This window comes from Agelaius tricolor, unplaced genomic scaffold (genome assembly GCF_023055355.1).
Source record: "Agelaius tricolor isolate 1412-34295 unplaced genomic scaffold, bAgeTri1.0.p SCAF_2, whole genome shotgun sequence".
Lineage (NCBI taxonomy): Eukaryota > Metazoa > Chordata > Aves > Passeriformes > Icteridae > Agelaius > Agelaius tricolor.
Genome location: NW_027269262.1, coordinates 76,477,982 through 76,497,689, shown reverse-complemented (window position 1 = coordinate 76,497,689; position 19,708 = coordinate 76,477,982). Strand labels below are relative to the sequence as shown.

Genomic DNA, 19,708 nt, shown 5'->3' with positions numbered 1-19,708 from the left:
CCAGCAAGACCCCGTTCAGTACCACCTACCCCTTAACTTTCTGAGGCTCAGGCTGGAGAGAGCCCAAGGCCATTAGGCCTTTCCTGAAATGGTATTTAGTTGCTTGAGTTCACTGAGGAATTCAAGGATTCATTTCAGTGGGAGTTCATTGACTGTAATCTTGAAGGACTGAGCCTCATTGTTTGAGACACATTTCAAATAAAATGCATTTGCTTACATATGTTAAATAAGACACAGAAGTGCATCTGAGAAGTTGTGTATAGCTAATCTGCTAACCTGGAATTGCTTCCAAAACAGTTGTACATGGAGGCAGCAAAGGTTTATTGGCATTAATAGACACCCCAGTTTCCTTCCTTCTCCAGTACTTACTGGGAGTGGTGGCCTGGACATTCATGAAGTTGTCTGGCATAAAACTGGTGTAAAGTAAAAAGGGAGCCAGGCCCAAAAAAACCCCAAGGATGCAAGAAGATAGGGCTGCTTCATAGTATAGTTCCCATTTAAAAAATACATCTCTAATATAATAAAAAGCAGAGCCCACAATGTAAACTAAATTACTAAATTGTTATAAAATCTGTATTATTTTTTCTTCCTTTAATGTCAAATTTTAATGCTAGTGAGATAGACTAATAATTCAGTGTAAGATCCAAGGAGGCACATTTTTTAAAATAGTCAGTTTGTCCTTTACATGGTACAGATACAAGAATCCAGGAGATACACAAACTAGACACCAATAATCTTAGGATATTAAATTTAATTATAGATTACACAGAATATGATGTAAAAACAGCAATTTACTAGAATAATTATAACCTGCAAAATGTGAAAATAGTTTAGAAAATGGATTGTCATATTCTCTGACACAGCAATAGTCATGAAAGGTACACTTATAATATCATATGTTAATCTGTGTATTAACTATACTACCTGTCATTTAGCCAGGATTTCAAGACAGATTAAAGGCATTTATTTCTGAAGTGCCTATGTTTAAATTCAGTAAAACAGCTAGATTGAGAACACTATATTTTTATCAACTACTGCATGGAGATCTATTCCAGATAAATGCTTTGTCTATATGCTATGAATTCGCAGTGAGAAGAGTAATTGTAAGACTGCAAAGAGTACAGACCTGTAAGTGGGAGGTTTAACAACTCAAAATATTTCTTAGTGCCTTATTAAATTTTTGAAATCAGACATGCCAATGTCTCTTTCCTCAGACCTAGATCATATTTAATCTGAATTCATGTTTCATATTTAAAAATCCCACATTTATTTGTTTTGGGAAAGATATGTGTTTATGTGTCGATCTTTTTGTCATGTAGTTTAACAAGAAATGTCGCAAGTGTCAAAGGATATGATGACCACAACAATGTCAGCAGGTTTAATTTTTCTCCAGCTGTGTTTATGAAAGCAAAAACCCAACCAAAACCAACCCTGACATATTTAGTTTCTTTTTGAATATATAGACTGGCCCAAACACTGACATTCTCTTTATCAATCTTATTGTTACAAAAACTGTACATTACAAACAGTATAGAAACAAACTGAAAGGAATGTGCCACACATCCTGGCTAATTTTCTATATGCAGTTTAAAAATACAGCCTACTCCCTTATAGTGCACAGTTATTGTGTAGAGTACATCACTAGTTAAGTGGACATGATAGAAGAGCTCTAGTTTTCCTCAGCACAGAGAATAAGAGCCAATTCTGCTCGGTAAAGCTTTCCTCCATCAGACAAGGCCATGATGCTTTTCTTGTATGTTGCAAGGTTGGTAATGTCTAGTTCCTATTTAAAGAACAGATAATGCTTTATAATCCTGTTTAGTTATCAGCATGAACAAGTTTACTTCCAATGGCAGGAAATGAGAAAAAATCTCAAGTATTCTCAGCCTGTCCAACAGTAACACACTAAAATGCTTTTTATATATTTGTATGTTATCCATTATATGATAGCCATGTGTTAGCTTGCTGCTAGCTGGTGTCTCAGAAGCAAGCAAGCTCTTGACAGTGTAACTGTAATCACAACTTCCTTAGTTCAGGATTTACACTGCTATTATTTCCACCACAATTTTTAGTTGTACTTTGACTTCAGGAATTATGACTTAGAAGCTCTATATTTATCTTATTAGGGTGGATTAAAGCGTCCTTAAAATCCAAATTAAATCTAATCTCTAAGGGGAAAGAAGCCCTCTAGGATTACCTTTTTGTTCTTTTCACAGAGATCCTTCAGTAGGGCATCAAGTTCATTTTCATCTATATAGCCATTGCCATCCTGAAAAATACCATTAAAGATAAGTTTTAACATTTATTTTTAATTCCAGAGGTTATGGCTAGTTCTTCACAAATTCAGAAAATAAGTGCCAATAAACTACACCATTAATAAAAAACATTTTTTAAAGACTTACTTGATCATACATCTCAAAGGCATTATTGAATTCTTTTGCACACATTTTGACACCCTAAATACCAAAAGGAAAACAAACCCATTAATGACACCAGTTATGTGTGATCGTAACAGGTTACCTGAAGAATGTGAATATTCATACCTGAAATTTAATAAGAAAATTTTCCTGTACAGGGAGCAGTCTTTGGAGAGAAAAAAAAACAAAGGTCAAAATATTTAACTGTTCCCATTACAGCACTTGGTATATGATATTTGTTGTGAAAAGAAACAGAAGACATACCTGGCCAGTTCAGTAAGCTCCAATTTTCCATCATTGTTTGCATCAAACATCCTGAGCTGAAAGAATATATATATTTAATATATCAATCAAAATTAATCAATCTAATGAAGAAAACACTAATTTGGAAAACTTAAATCCAATTAACTTTGTCCTGAAATGATGTCCCCAGGTCACATTTGCTGTGTAATACGTTTATTTTAAGTACTGACTAAGTAATTTATAGTAAATAATTCTACTGCAAAATCTTGATAAGAAAGCAGCTGAGCAATTCTGATTAACCTGCAATAAGGCAGGTCTTAGCCTGCCTACACTGCAGAATGAATTTCCTGTATGAGAAATGGTGCATGTTATTATTTATAAATGAGAGGAGTGTTGATGTGATAACATTTTACTTTTGACTTCATGGCATGATTGGGTAATAGAATCATTATTCTCTATTCATAAAGATGTAAAACTGTTGGGTTAAGTGCAATAGAATCCAAGGCAATCAATTCCCAAGAAAGAAAACAATTGACATTTCATTCAATTGAATAGGTCTAACTATTTAAGTAAAGACAGTATTTTTTACTGTGAAATATTAAAAAAAAAAGTGAACAGGTGTTGCAGATGATCCTATTTTCTTGATGGTATGAAAATAGGAAAATAAATCTCTCCAAATAAGCAAAATTAAATTATAGTAATAACTATGTTAATATAATTTCACAAAAATAAGTTGTTATTATTATTTCTAATAATTTTAATAGCTCTACTAATAAAGTGTTTTCCTTTGAGGCCTTGAAAGAATGTGTTCCTGCCACTTGAAAGGCACAAACAGCTTATAATAGCTGTTAGAAGTAGACGAAGATATTGTTCCTGCTTTTCCAGTATTTAAGTCTGTATAGTTCCATTTTTCTACTTTTGAACATTATATTGCACTTGCTGTGCAATAAAAGAGTCACAAAAGCAGCAGACTACAAGGCATTGTATTGAAAGCACCACCACCCACACTGCATCCCATCACCTTCGATTCCAGTAATTTGAGATGTCATTTATAGGTAAGAGGAAATGTAACATCCTGTACCAAGGTATATACATAAACATACATCCTTTTAAAGAGGGAGCTAATGTAAGGCAATGAAGAAAGGCCTAATTTCATTTTGTTAATACACAATAAATGATAAAGGATACCAGAAAAAAGTGACCAATTCTAAGAACATTTATTTCTACACAACACCATGGTTCCTTTTAACACTTCCTTCCTTTACATAAAAGCATCTGCCTTGTGTGCATTTCCCAGGAAAACAGATTTGCATTTGAGGGAGGTAAGCAGAGGCAGCTGTGAAGTAAACTTATTTTGTATTTTGATGAGTTAGTGGCTGGCTCTGCCTGCCAGCAGCTGCTCAGGACTGTGTGTTTTTTTATTATCCTTCTGTTTTCTGCAGAGACAATTGCAGAGCTGGGCTTAATTTTTTCTCTTTTAACTAAATTCTTTGTCAATATGTGTCTCTTCAGAGGCCAGAACTTATAGCACACTTTAGGATGGAGGTCAAAAAGCTCCCTGAATGAAAATGTTATCTTCAGCAGTGAAGGAACAGTGACAATTCTATGTAAATGGTTTATACTGGTACAATGAACCAGCAGACTTTTTCCAGGAGAAACACAAGTTTTTTTCAGCCAGTCTTAAGCCAGTTTGAGGCCTAGTGCATCTACCTAGCATATTTTTGATTGTTACAAGTATTTTAGGATGAAAACAAGCTGGTAAAACAAAAAATGTGGATTTATAAATTTCCTGAAGACCAGAATTCTGTCTTTTTTTCTTGAAAAGCCCATGAAGAAGCCAGTACTAGTCCTTACCATGGAGTGCCATAGCAATGGATGGATGGATTGTTCAAAGGATGGGATGACTAAGGAAGCAACAGTTTTGCTATAGTGTTTATCTAAAATATCAACTATCTTCCTTAAAGCAAGCGGGGAAAGAGTGAGGTATTTGTAAATTTAAGGAAGCCACCATGCAGTGATATCTTTTAAGACAAGAGACAGACACAGCTCTGAAAGAAGGCAAAATATAGAAAGAAAGTAACACCAAATTAATTTGATCAAAACAATATAATTACGACAAGAACAATTTTGCTCCTATGAAATGTGAAGACTTTGGTTTTACAGCTAACAGCACACGGGAGCAAACCAGGGAAAACACAATGGCTTGGCATGATACTATATAAATACCAAGAAGGTTAAAAATTTCTGGACTTCTCTTTTTGAGCAGTATTGCCCATTAACCCATTATGGGCAGTTACTGAGTAACTTCCCATTAACCCATTATGCTTTTAAATAAACTTACCATTATTTCTGTGTATTCCGTTAGCTTTGAGTCTTCAATCTGCTTATTTGCTTTCTGTAATAAATCTTTCAAGAAGCTCTGTTAAAATAAATAGAATTTATTTTGAATTTTTATCTACAGTGTAAAATGTCTGACTTGCTAACTTCAGATTAAAGTAATGGGAAATACTATTTTACTTCCACTTTAGTATTTACTACTGCAGTGCCAAATAAGTAGGAAAAAATATTTATTAACAGCTAAGAGTATATGTTTCTTTTAGTAAGTTCAAGTATATTGCATTTTATTTGGAAAAAGTAACTAATAAAACTTCCTGCATTGTATGCCATTTGTTGTATTGTGAATTTGGAAAAAAGTTTGGCTTTTAAGTGTACTGCTTCTAAATATGCACTATCAGTAAACTAAACTAATTAACCTTGGGTCTCCTTGAAACTTGTATGCCTAATCACTTCTTGCAGCATCTGAACAATTTTAAAGAAAAGATCAATGATTAATTGAGTTTTGTCCTTGCCTATGGCATTACCTGATGCTAGAGGCGAACATTGCTTCTTCCTACTTTGTATTTTAAATGTGTGCAGCCAATTTCATTGCATTTTTGAATGAGAATTTGATGTCACATGACTTGAAACACAAGCCATTTTCACTTTAAAAAATAAGATGGTTTCCACCCATTCCGTGTTTTAAATTTCTGTACTCGATCTGTGACATTCAAAACAAGGAAGATACTAAATTGTAAAGCAAGGGCATTACAAGACCTGATGAAGGACCTAATTTCTGTCATCTGTTGGAGTGTCATTATCCTTGCAGAATTTTTGGCCACATTTCAAGACAGAAAATGGGAGAGCTTATCGGAAAATATACTTGTATTCCTGGACCTGAATGCAACCATGTCAATACTGGTATGACTAACACTCCCTACAGTTCATACAGCCTGGCCCCCTCCAGGCTGAAGGCCCTTCCTGGTAGCTTGTATAATGAAGAACACGACTGAAATGTTGTGAATGGATGTTACAGAAACATGTCTAATATTTAATCTTGTGTGCTTCAATGGAAAATGGAACTGGAAGGGAAATTAAAAGGCTATTCAGTCCATGTCTCAATAAAGGATTCTATCTATCTAAACTTCCTGAATTAGTCTCTGATCTGAGCTATTGCCAAACCTTTCCTAAATATAGGCAGTGATGAAGAGTCTGCCTCCCCCTTACACAACATATTCTACTGCCATTACTATTGTTAGAAAGTTTTCTTGATTTTTTAGCTTAAATTTCACTTACAAAGTTGTAAGTGGGTGTACACCTCCCATAGCAAATACTTTAAAATGTTTAGGCTTGCCAAGAAATACTGATCTAAAAATAAAACTGGACATTTATGTCTTATTTTCAGTGTTAAAATGACCTCTTTCTCTGAGGCAAATGAAACCTCCCAGCACAAGAGAGATGAACCATTAGAGATGCAGTTTAAATGTCTTCATTCTTCAGCTGGCCCTCAATCAACCCTGCCTTTTAAAATCTATTTTAAAATATAGCAGTCAGCAGGCATCATCTAACAGCTGGAGAGTTCTCAAGTGCTACCTTTTCCTGATCCTGCAACTTTAAAAACTGGTCTGGTGCAACCAGTCAGCAGAAGAATGGGCTTGTCTGCCTGAGCGTTACCCTAAGCTTAGATCCTCAGCAAATGTCACACAGATATCAAACTCAAAAGAGGAAGGGAAAAGGAAAAAAGATGTGAATTTTCTGTGATGGATTTCTTTTCTGAGCAGAAGAACAGTAAAGATTTTGAACAGTTTGATCTCCTGGTGCTTTATTTAAAACTTACATCACTCTTCTTTATGCCACATATGGACAAAATAGTCCAAATTAGATGGATAAACACAGATAGTTCTCTTGATATGAATTGCTTTGATTCCTTTGAATGTAAAGCTACAATAATGAATCAAATGCAGTTGAACTGTGGAAGATGGCACCTTTCTACTCAGAAAGCTGCTGTATATGAGCATCTCTGCTATGAAGAAAGGCAGAGGGAATTGGGACACTTAAGCTTGGAGAAGAGGAGCTTCAGGAGAACAGCATCAAAGTATATAAAAACTTCAAGAGAGGGTGCAAAGAGGATGGAGCTAGGCTACTGACAGGACCAGAGGCAATGGTCACAAAGTGAAACACAAAATGTTCCTTCTGAGCATCAGGAAATATATTTTCACTGCAATGATGACACAGCACTGGCACAGGTTGCCCATGGAGGCTGCAGAGTCTCCATTCTCGATGACATGCAAAGGCCATCTGAAAAAGGTCCTGAGCAACTGGCTCTGGGTGGTATTGCTTGAGCAGAGGGCTTGGACCAGATGACCTCCTGAGGTTCCTAACAATCACCCTGTGATTTTGTGACACTAACTCAGCATTGACAAATTGGTGTTGGTTGTATGACTAGGGAAATGAAATCACTCTTGTTTCAAGATTTCTTAACTGTGCAAGGCCGAGATGGCTAAGGGAGTAACCTTGATTCTGCTCTTATTTGTGCATATTAAACCAAGCAGAGGCAGCACAATACCATGTGTGTTAGTCTAGCAGTATTAGAATTAGGAAATTGCAGGGTTATGTAGTACTTGAGACAGCATCAACTGTTCAGCAGCACAGTGATTAATAGTAGTGATGCTCTTAAGAAAAAACACAACAAAGCAGTTCTTTTCCCTAAGAGGCCAAAAAAGATAACCAATATAGCTGACAGAGACTCATCTTGCTTTCTTAATCTTTCTTACTTCTAAGCTGCCTGGTACCCTAAGTCATTTGATACCAGCACTGATCTGAATTAAAACATGGCTTAAAAAACATTGATCAGATTAGAGTTTCACTTTAAATAATTTACTGGCGATAAAAACATCAGCTAGTTGTATTGCATTTTTTGTCATGTTTGAAATGCAAAAACATGCACAGTTGGGTATCTGAAGAAAGAGATAGCAGCACAGGCTGTAATCCAACACCTGTTCTCATGTTGTGCATGCTCATAGATGATACTGGTTTACCTTAAGTTCCTCAGAATCAATGAAGCCACTGTGGTCGCTGTCATATTTCCTCCATGTCTGCAATCAGAATGGGAATGCTTTAATGATATGTTTATGGCAAGCAGGTCTTTGATGGTTTTGTAACAGACAACTTTTCACACTGTACCTGCATGAAATCTTCACTTGACTTTAGCTGCTGGCATCTGAAGAACAACAGGAAATTCTCTTCTGTTGGCAATACCTGAGCAAGCTGTAAGAGAATTTAAGAAAGAATGAATTTTGGCTCTTCATCAGGCCAGCTGAGCCTGTAATAGAGTATGAATATTTTTTAAATGGTGGGGAATTCTTTGTGCTCATACTGCTGCTGCTGTATTGTGGCCCACTTGGAAGCTTCATGCTGCTAGCTGCAGTGTTTGGAAGGTGCCTCTGAAAGGCTTCTGGCCTGCAGCTTTGTCATAGCCATCAAGGTCAAACAGAACTTGAAGTCTGAGAGGAGGGAGTGAGGTAGCACTTTACCAAAAGGATGGCTGGGGAAAGGGGAAAAAAATTCACCCCTGCAGAATTGGAATCTGTATTAAAATCCATTGAATCAGCACGAAGGGAAAGCATAACACAAGGACTCACAGAGGGTAAGTGTGAAGGACCATGAATTAGAAAGCAGAAATATAGACTACTCAGATACCAAGGAAGAGCAAGAAAGAAAGGAACGCTGACATGAAGAACATGTGTGTAATGTAAATGGTTAAATATAAGGAAAAGCCAGGAGAAAAAACCCTGGAAAACAGGGAGGGTAAGGGATGGCAGTTCTCATTTGTCAGTCACAGAGACATGTTAAAAAAGAGCTATAAATAAAAGAAAGAAATCAAGAGGGCTTTTAGCCTTGCAAAACCGGGGATGGTTCTTCCAATGCCTCTTCTCTACAAAAAGCTTTTTAAAAATCAGACATTATTGTACTGATTATTGAAAATGTTCATTTACTATAACTCAATTTTGGCAAGTGACAAATGTAGAAGATGGAAAGTATGCTGTATAATTTAATGTAAATTCATTATTTGTTTTTAACAAAAGCCCAATTTTTTTTTCTGTTCTCAAAATGTATGAAATATGTTTTGATTAAAAAAAACTTTACTTGAAGAATAGGCCAGCTGTGCTTACTATGGAGAAAATGGAGGAAGACAGATTTCTTAGCTGGATTCTTTTATGTAAAATGACATCTGCAGACTTTCTGGAGTCCCATCTTAAAATTTTGATTCAAATTTTTGTTTTTCTGTCTTCGTTTCACACCCTCAAATCTTTTGTTCTGCCTATTTCAGTGCTATTGCCTAATTGCTGAGGCTTTTTTATTGGGAACCAGCAGAGCTATAAGTGACTTCAGCTCTCACCTCACAGACACAACAAAGTTATGGAGACATATCTCTTGTTTCTCTAAAATCTTATGTGCAGGAATCAGTTAAATTCTTTCATTGTTGGTACAGCTGAAAAGACACCTCAGAGCCCTCTCCTTACCGAAATGGCGCAGCTGATGACAGGCTGTCAGCCCCATCAGAACCTTCTGAGTGCTTTTGCTAAGTGGCTGAACATGAAATCAAAATCAACCCAAGAAATGCATTTTTGTCAGCAGCTTTCAAAACCTACTCCATCATAAATAGAATATACACGTATGGGTGAGTATATATTTACATGTACGCAATAGCTAAATGTGTCTAACTCAGTCCTGATTTATGAAAAAATGTCTTTATTTCTCTCATGACAGAAAGGCTTTGATTTTTAGAGTATGCTCCTATTTAACAGCAAATGTTGAATGGAAGAACTATTCAGAATAAAAAAGATAGTTTGGGTAAAGTGACTGATTATAACAATGGGAAAGGGTTTGCTTGTGTGGAAAATATAAATAAGATGTCGTTCAATGACATAGCTAACTCCTGTGAATTTTGCAAGGGCACCATAAAATAGTAACTGTCCAAAGGATCATTAACAGCTTATTAGCAGTATGAAACTGTAATTGAGGCACAGAATATATTACCTCTGAAAGAAAATTACCTTATTTTAAGCTATACCTCTCACCCTCTGTAAGTCTCAGGGGAAAGCATTAAATTTCTTTTTGTGGAAAATTCTGCAGTATTAAAGGGATGAGTAGATTGTGTGGAAACTGGTTCAACTTCCCAGTCCCAGTTTTATACCACTACCAAGAAGAAAGATGAAAACCTGGTGCTATTTTAAGTGATGACTTTTTTGTGGGGATAAGCATAGGGGGACTTTGTGAGCATCTTTGAGTAAGAGCGCAGACCACTGTAAGTCTGTGTATGGCAGCAATAGTAGTTTAGTGAGCCTTGAGCTTTGCTGCTTTTATGGAGAAGGTGGGTTATCTCTGGATCACAAATAATAGAGGACAACTACAAAACCTGAGACTGGTTTGACTCTTCTCTGGTCAGCTGCAGGCTGAGGTGTGTCTTTATAGGCTACTTAGCAGAAAAAAACCTCTAAGTACCTAAACCAATATCAGAACTATTTTCTTGACATTGTTCTCTAAGTAAATTCCACTGATATTTAATGCTATTTAAAATGCCTTTTGCCTGATAGCGTGAATTTGCTTTTTAAAATCTCATAATAGAGCATGGGAGTACAAAGAATATTTTAGGCTAATAAGTAGTCGATTTTTTGGCAGCAGTAATCTTCAAATAATTTGAATGTGAAATTGCTGCAGCTCTGAGTTTTGAAAACCTTGGGTTTCACAGCCACATTTTAGTAAAAGCATTGGTCTCAATGAGTACAAAAGGTGAATTAGAGGTCTCTTACACAATGGAAAGAAAGTGGGCAGGTCAGGCTCTGCCTTTAGCTGGAGGACACTGGATAATAGCCAGCAAACTAACTGCAGTGTGCTTGCAAAGACAGAATCAACACTTGATCTGAGCTGAAAATCCACTTTTTCCTCTATGAAGCCACCCAGGCCTCCTCTTTATCTCAGTCAACAGACCTTTCCTGAAAGCTCATTATTGGCTAGCACATTCTTTGTCAAATGCTGGGTGTCCATTTTGAGGGCCGGGAGTCTGAATGGCTTTATGTAAGTTTTCTTGAACAGCATCCACACAGCTTTCAGAAAAAGCTATTTGATGTACTATGTAAATGGGAACAATCTGGAATTACTGGATAATTTTTTTAATATAAGGAAGGAGAGTCAAGTCCAAGTACCAACTTTAATATCATACTGCTCGGCACGTACCACACATTTCATGAGTCCCATCAGCAGTTTCCAAATCAAGCTTCATGCTGATGTAAGAGAAACAAAATACAGCTATTGGGTTTGGAAACTGCTATATTAAGGGAGAAAGTCCCTTCAGCCGCTGAACTCCATACTATCACTATTCAGTTGCTTCCGTGAATGCTGAGCATGCTTGGCCCTTCACTGGGGGTGGTGAGCCATATCAGACCCTATTGGATTTTCATTAAGTCAATATCAGAATCAGAAATAGAATTTGAAAGGTAAAACTTCCAGTTATCTTTCCTAAGTGAAGAAGCACAGTGTTTTTCAGGCACTGTTCACACATTCTTCTTGCATCAGTGCTGGCTCCACAGATATTCAAAAAGACTAATTTAAATAAAATTCTTCAATAACAAATAAATTAGTATTTGTTAGTCCAAAACAAAAAGAGTTGTTATACCTCTTTCTAGATGCAAAGCTATTTGATCAATGCTAAGTATTGTTAAATAATGCACTTTTAAAAACCAATTATGGCTGCAAGTGAAGCAAATTGTTCACATTTCTGTGGCAGCTTAATCATAATTACATATGCCTTTAAACAAGTACATAAAATTCAGATATACGATAGAAGAGAAAAGATATCTTGAAATGATCTATTGTATCATCAGTGATACTTTCTATTGACTTCTACACATTCTATTCAGTCCTCAGTTTTAAAATTAGATACTGACCCAAAGGTGGTCACTGTAGAAATTTTGCAGGCCTGGCTTGTTTCCAGCTGTTTTTTAATTAGCTCTCTAGGTCAGATTTCTTATTATCAGGAAAAAAATACAGAATCATTTAATAATAAAACCGCAGTCTCACTGCACTCAGAGTGACATAAATGAGTCGTTGATTTAAGCTCAGAGAAGTGAATTCTCAAACTGTAACCCTATAACCCAACAAACTCTCTTTTTTGAATTGCAGTGCTGAAGAGTGAAATTCAGAGAAAACACAATGGTTCCCTACTTCCTATCAAGTTGTCTAAGTTGTACAATTGTTGAGCAGCTGTATGAGGAGAAGCTGGTTATCTTCAGCCTCTTCAGAAAATGGGAGTAAGGAATGTGAGAATTTTCTGCTTGCAGTTCTGTTAAAGTTCAAGAAAGGAAATCCTAAGAAATTCATTCTTAGCCATAATTAACATGCTGACTTACTTGGGTTACATATTTGGGGGTTTTTTAGAATAGATTACATACAGTGACTGCCCTATTAACTTCACTCAGATGTTATCACTATTAGGAATGGTGACAGAGAATGAGTTCAAAATCACAGGTAGCACTACATCACATTACTTCTTATCAAATTACCTTTTTAATTTAAATTTCTGAAATAGAACTTTATTCTGCATTGTAGAAAACTTAAATTGCTATTGGTGCTTATTTGTATTGAATGAAGAGAGAAAAGTTAAATGACTTATGGTGAAGTGTCTGGAATGTGGCAAGGAATAAATTACTTGTAAATGAAAAAGTTTCATTAGTGAAAAATAAAAAGATCTTAAGGGCAAGGAAGAAATATTCTGTGTATCTAAAAATCGAAAGTATTGGCATATTATGCTCACATTGCTCTGTGCTAAATATATTTTCTTCAAGTCAAGTTACAAAGTAACTGTCTTACCTCAACTATGCCTATTTTTCCATCAGTAGATTTCCCGTATTGGTCCACAAAAGCTTTCATTTCAGGAGTTAAATCCTACAAAGTTACAATGATAGAATTATTACTTTAAAATACAATAAAAATATATAAACATACTTGAATAATCTATTATTTGCCAAATAATATACCACCTTTAATGAAGTATTCACACATTGCAGCTAGACTCGTCAAGTTTAAATGAATTTTTTTTTCATTTTACTTCCTAGGGAATTCTATTATAGCCAGTGTGAATGATTGACATCTAAATGCTTATAATGTTATTTTCATTTACAGAATGAAAAACTATAAAGACAGATGTGTTGGAAGACGTGTCTAACAGTTCCTTTGTTTGAGATGGTGACAGTGAAGTTCATAGGCAATTATTACTGCATTTTCTCAGTTTTCATTTTTAAATTAGTAACTTGAAGGCAGTGCAGAATCTTTCAAAATAAGAAAAAAATTTCATATAATACATCTGAACACCAAAATAGTCTTTCCACGTCTTTGAGTGGATTTTTCCTGAACAATGGATGCTATTTTAGTCTTAAAATCTCATCACAATATCATATTTTTCACTGTTTAGTATTTGGTTATCATGGAAACAGAGTCAAAATGTCACTGCTTAAAAGTAGAAAGGGAGATTTAGTCAGGAGAAAACCTTACGCAGTACCTTTAATCTGACAGAATAAACCATCATTGTTGTCCATACAAATTATGGTCCCTCTATACATCTGTCTTCTAAAGACTATTCTCATTCTAGGCTACGGCAAAAAGTGCCAGCCTTGGGGTAAATATATAAATATTTGATTTCACACTTCAACTTGACCTGCATTTCTTTGACATGAGATGTCATCAACCTTCAATACTGATTAAACTTTTAATTTTCATTGTATTTCTTAGAGGTGGAAGCTAGTGAAACCATTCAGCAAGAATAGGGTTGCAGTTATATTGAAACCATGGACAATTCTACAGTTATAGATGAAGTTATGTCAGACTTTGGAAATTAAAGGTTTAGTTGTTATAATAGATCTGATTATATAGGACCTAAGTGATTTTCTCACTGGAGACACAGGGACTCTCAGCTGTACAAAGTCCATTGTAGCTTGTCCCAAATTTCACCTGCCACAGCTAACTAAAATGTCAGTTCCTTGTGGCTGATACAGCCACGGCCTAGTATCCTATTTCTGTCAAAGTCATCCATAGCAAGTTAGTAATTTGCCATGCCTTTAATTAGAGATGTGGTTATTAATACAATGGACTTCAAAGTCACCTTTCATCTAATGATCCCATAGTGGGGACAAGTTTGCTTAGCAGATAGAATGGAGAATTAGACACTTGGATTTTAATTAGTCCTGGTTAAATATTTTACTAATCTTTCTAATAGCAGCTCTGCAGTGCTGGACAATGTCCAGCCATTGAAAGAGGCACAGTTGATTACAGGTTAAACAAACCAGGAAACTTATCCTCTAGTTCATTATTCAGAAATTATGGTGAGGTTTTTTGGTGTTCACTTAACCTGCTCATGAGCTGCTTGAAGAGTTATTTGAGTTATGTTATTCAAATAAGTATTTTTGGTCAAAAAAATTGCCTAAACTTAACCAAGTCTAGTCCTAAACCTGATACAAATGCAGTGCTCAATTTTTGAAATAAAGAAACCAGCCCTTCATGCCTTAATCAGACACCTCAGAAAAGATACTTTTCCAAGAAGTGGAAAAAAATTAGCTTTTTCTGAGACGATTTGACAATGTAAGGATAATTGGCACTACAGAAACACTGACATAATTGTACTCATAAATAACATACTTCTGTGCAGAAATATTGTCATTATCTATACAGGCAGGGAAAGTTAAAAACAGATGTGGAATAGCTCAGACAAGACCCACCTATTGGCACTTTATCAACCTCTGCGCTGGTCACTTATTCCCCAGGGTTTCTTTTGGCACTTGGCACTCCCAAATAGAGAATGTATTGCATAAATGTGGGTCACAATAAACAGAAATTATGTTGATTATTTTGTGGCTTTTATCTTTAAAAAATAGTTCATTTAGCACGGCTGAAGTTATACCAGATAAATTCAGTATCTACCGTAACGCATGAAAAAAAGGCCTAATGTTTCCAAAGCCCAAGCACTAAAACTTCTGAGTAGACATTCCCCCCTTCCAGGGGGGCTAGCCTGAATCAAGCTGCATGCCACCTCTCTGTCTGAGAAAAAAGCAGCTGTGAAAGTACAGGCTTACTGAGTGGATTAATGCAAGGATTAGCATCAGAACATAATTAGAACAGTTCTGCAGTTGGGAAGAATATTGGAAAATATTAAACCATCCTATTCAATGACAGCATCAATGTGATTCTTTAATGCATATGGCATGACTGATGTAAAATCCAGCTATGAAGAATGCATAATTGAATATTTCAAAAATAGTGAGCAGAAGAGCGACCTGAAATGCAGAAGTTAATGATGACAAAGAAGCTTTGGGGTGTTAAAAGAAGGACAGACAAGGAAATGACATATAGCCTACACTAGTTTCTCAATGTGTCCCTCCTGGCAAAAGAATAGATATTCAAAGATACTGAATTAGTGTCCCACGAGACAAGAAATGAACTAATGAGATGCTTGTTTAGCAAATGAGCCTTCAAGTGCAAGAACCAGGTTAGATTTGAAACCTAAGACGACATATAGCTGTACTCCAGAGCCCACAGAGCAGGTGCTGAATTTGGTTTTGCTCCTGTAGATTGCTCTTTCCAGCAGAACACTCCAAAGCTAGGTTTGAATCAGAGAAATGGGACAGAAAAACCTAAACATCTGAGCATTTTTAAAATACACTGTCAGATACTGTCAGGAGTTATTTTAAAAAAACCCATATACATTATAACATTTGTAGCAGATAAGAATAATCCTGCAAGGGTTTCCATGTTGCTTTGAGTAGTCTATGTTTTTAAGAGATCCACACTTGCTTTGAGAGAGAATAGATCCTGACCTTAAAATTATGAATATTTTTTACCTTGAGCCTCTAATAAATTTTTAACTACTCAATAATATATTAGCATTTCTACTAACAATGACATTCATACTAAATATAAAAAGGCTTCACTATCTTCTTTCTAGTGACCAAACTTCAGTTTCTGGCACTTTAGCATAGAAGAGAGATTTGTTCTGTTGCAGTACTTGAAATGTATCAAAGTTGTTTAACCTTTTCTGTGAAAAAAAAATAGACCTTTTCCTTCTAAAACACCCACACTGATTTTCCAATTTTGTGTTTTGTTTTGAATTTTTTAAACTTCAATTTTGCTTTATTTCATTTTTAATTTTAGTTTGAACTTACACTCAGGAAAATGAGAGCCTACACCAACATCTCTTGTCAGAATTAACTGCTACCTAGACTGCAGTCACATTAGAGGCATTGCCGAGGGACAGATTTTCATACGTGTAAAGTTTGTGCTCATACAACTTATATGATACAACTTTCCACAAAACCAATTAAGGTTCATATAAATTATTTTTTTCTGAATTTAGGTCTAAAATATATAGGAACTTTCAAAGCAAAGTCAATTATTGAAAAGCTATTTCTCAATTTGGAGGCATTCTTATTAGAAAGTGTAATCTATTTTCTCCATGCACACATCATCACTTAAATTATTTCTTTTTCTGTTTTTTCAGAATTCTTTTAGCATAGATTCACTTAGACTGATTCTATTAAGTTATATATTGGGCTTTGATGCTAAAAGTGGCTGTATTTTTACACAGAATCTTTAATTTCTTTCTTTCTCCCTTTTCCTTTCCCTCCCTCCATGGGTATCGTTTGGAAGAAATTAATAATAAATTTTTCAATAACTCATACACAGATGTGTTTTGACAACACTTTCAAGAACTTCGCTGTCTCTCTGAGCCATTTAAACAGCCAGGATTTGGTACTCATACTCCTGGTGAAGAGCAGTAAGTGTTTAGGAGTCATCTGCAGATCTATTTAGTGACCACCAAGGGGCAGAAACGCATTTCAGCCCGTGCTGCCCATTAGGTGAGAAATTAAGAGTCCAACTACCCCCTGAAGTGATGGGTATTTTTCCTCTTTCTCCTTTTTTTTTTTTTTTTTTTTTTTTTTGGTGCGAGAGTGTCTCTCCCCCTGACCCCGCTAGTTTTAATGAGTGCATATCTGGACCAGATCAGATTAATTGCCGTGGGATAAGGTCCCATCCAGGACAGAAAGACAGCATCCATACATTTCTTGACTTTTCTTTTTCAGCACTGTCAGAAGTATCAGCTTGTAGCCTCGCAAGGTACGAGCGGGAGCCGCTCATCAGTGAGGCGGACCCTGGTCTCACCTTTCCAAACCAGACGATTTATCGGATTTGCAACCTGCTCATTCCTAACCAAGCTATTTCCCTTTGCCCGGTGCGGCAGGTGCGTGAACCGCGGGATGGCAAGAGAGAACACAAGGAACCGGGGCACTGGAGTTTGCTCAAGAAAACTCTTCTTTCCCGAAGAAGACGGAAAAGTGGGGCGAAACATTAACCTACCAAGCCTGCCTTCTTCCGTGCCTGCTGCAGCTCCTGGATGAAGTTTTGTAGCTCCTTCCCGTCCATGAACCCATTGCCTGAATGAACAACAGAAAGAGTTACGGCTGCCGTCACCGCTCCCTCCAAACTCTCTCCGTTCTCCAGCGCCGGCAGGGGAGTCTCCGACCCGGCCGCTCCCTCCCGGCGAGCGGCTGCCCCGCGCCTCTCCCGGCACCGGCCCCGCTCCCGATGGCTCCGGGGCTGCGGCGGCGGGCGGGGACCAGGCCGCTCCGGGCGGGCAGCGCTGCTGTCCCCCCAGCCTCCCGCGGGCTCGCCCCCCGCGCCCCCCGCGCCCCCGCCGCCCCGGAGGGAAAGGAGTCACCGTCGGAGTCGTAGTGGTGCCAGATCTCGAAGAACTGGGCGGCCGAGATCTCCACGCCCTGCAGGTGGGTCTCCGCCGTCATGGTGGGCGCGGGGCGGCGCGGGGTGGGGGGGGGCGCTGTCCGCGGTCCTGACTCGCCTCCGACCGCGGCCGGCGCGCAACCACAGCGGCGGCTCCGACGGCTCCTCCCGCCGCCGCCCCGCCGAGGGCTATTTATGAGGCCGTCCCGGCCGGGCCACTCCCCCCGGCGCTGCCCTCCCTCTCCGAGGGCCCCAGCGCGCCCTCCCTGCCCTGCGCGGGGGGGCCGGGGTCTCCCGACGGCGGCACCTCGGCCGGGGCCGGCCCGGCGGCGGAGCCCTCGGGAACCGACACCCCGCGACGTGGGAGGGGTGTGCGGGTGCCGAGCGAGCAGCCCCGAGCAGAGGGAGCAGCGCTGAACGACCCACTCAGGAGTTACTGCGCACCCCTTGCTGCGGAGAGCATGCCCATGAGACGTGGGGACGGAGGGTGAGCACAGCCTCCCAGTTTAGCCGTGGGTTTCCTTGTGGAAGAGGGTCCTGAATTTTAGAGCGTGGCTTGCAGCATCTCAGGATGTCCCGGTACAAGGAAAAAAAAAACAAAAAAACCAAAAACAATCGTTTGGGGCACCATGTAGGCTGCAAGGAACCCGTTTTTCACTGGTCCATCCCCAGTCCAGAGCTGCAGACAGTTTTTCAGAGGTGATCTCTGAAGAGCCACAACCCTTTACCTGATACTCCTTCTGAGATATAATGGGATCTTGAGATACCCATATTGAGACAGCCTAGAAACAGTGCCTAGGCAAGAGGGACACTACCACAGTCTGCTCTGACTGAGCAAGAGCTTCTTTTTCATAGATTGGCTTTGGAGCCTTGCTCTCTTATAAGCCGTGAGTTAGAGGAAGGGAACAGAGCAGCCTATAAAAATCTTCCTTTTGCAGTGGGGAAACATGGTGCTGTGCTGGTAATACTGACTGAGTCCCTTTTGGAATGATTAATTTTAGTCATTAGGGCTACTTGGATACTCTGAAGCACTGAAACTGCCTTTCTCCTTCCAGCAGCATCCTTCAGATACTATGCTCAGTTATGATGGTTTGATGGTCAAGATGAATGGCTGATAGGACACTGGCAAATGCAGTAGGTAGTACAGTAAAGATGAGAGATGCAAACAGCTGGGAAACCCAGAAATCTCCATGTGTTAAGTGATTGGTAGGGCAAAAGTATGTTAAGACTCACAAATAGCATGAGCATAAAAAAATAGCAGGATAATGCAGAAGACAGCAAAATGCCAATGGGGATGGATAACCCATCAAGATGAGAGGGGGATGTTTAGTTAAAGGCTGAGATGTTGTGAGAGGGATTTCGGTAGATTGGGTGGCTGAAATCTTGTATGTATTATGGAACAAGATGTGGACATAGTGATTAAGAAATCATGAGACCTTATACTTGATTCCTTCATCTTTCCATTCTCCTGTTTCTCCACCTGTTGTGTGCAGCCCTCTCTCCTGCTGGTACTGCTGTTTGGCTGTGAGTTGTACAAAAGATGCACCAGGTTGGCCTGTGTTTTTTTAGCTACTGAACAAAGCAGCAGCTAAGAGAAAAGACACAAGAAACTGATTATTAATCTCTTCAGTTCAAAATATTTGTATTCGTGAAAAATGTTTAGACTAGTTTTGCCATCACAGATACCCATTATACTCCCAAAAGCGCTGAAGAAATTTTAACATTTTCTTACAATCAGGCTCTGGGTTTTACCATGTAAAAAATAAATAAAAAATTGAGACTGGACCAATTTCCCATCTAGGAACTACTTTTCAGGCATGGCTTTCTCAGAGAAGGAGACTTCAGTGGGACCAATGTAATGAAACTTTTGTAATCTGCCTACATCTTTTCTTGAAAATAAAAACCTGAACCTAACACATTTCCTTCCATAAAGTAGCAATAATGACCAG

The 19,708-nt window shown here is 38.1% G+C and overlaps 1 protein-coding gene across 1 annotated transcript; it reads right to left on the bottom strand.

The window, feature by feature from the left end:
• Positions 1-734: 734 nt before the first annotated feature.
• CALB1 (calbindin 1) lies at positions 735-17,969 on the bottom strand. Its single transcript, XM_071421625.1, has 11 exons — positions 17,740-17,969; positions 17,379-17,455; positions 12,846-12,920; positions 8,160-8,243; positions 8,015-8,071; positions 5,002-5,079; positions 2,682-2,737; positions 2,544-2,583; positions 2,403-2,456; positions 2,198-2,269; positions 735-1,783 (listed from the first exon to the last, which is right to left on the bottom strand). The coding sequence occupies exons 1-11, from the start codon at positions 17,819-17,821 to the stop codon at positions 1,670-1,672; spliced, it is 789 nt and encodes a 262-aa protein (XP_071277726.1). The 5' UTR covers positions 17,822-17,969; the 3' UTR covers positions 735-1,669.
• Between the last annotated feature and the right edge of the window lie 1,739 nt (positions 17,970-19,708).

What these genes read in the sequence shown, in the direction of transcription:
- CALB1 (XM_071421625.1), bottom strand. Translation starts at nt 17,821, where the DNA reads ATGACGGCGGAGACCCACCTGCAGGGCGTGGAGATCTCGGCCGCCCAG. An exon ending in GAGCTTACTGAACTGGCCAG is followed by an intron (nt 2,584 to 2,681) that starts GTATGTCTTCTG and finishes TTCTCTCCAAAG; the next exon opens with ACTGCTCCCTGTACAGGAAA. An exon ending in TCTGTGAAAAGAACAAAAAG is followed by an intron (nt 1,784 to 2,197) that starts GTAATCCTAGAG and finishes TTCTTTAAATAG; the next exon opens with GAACTAGACATTACCAACCT.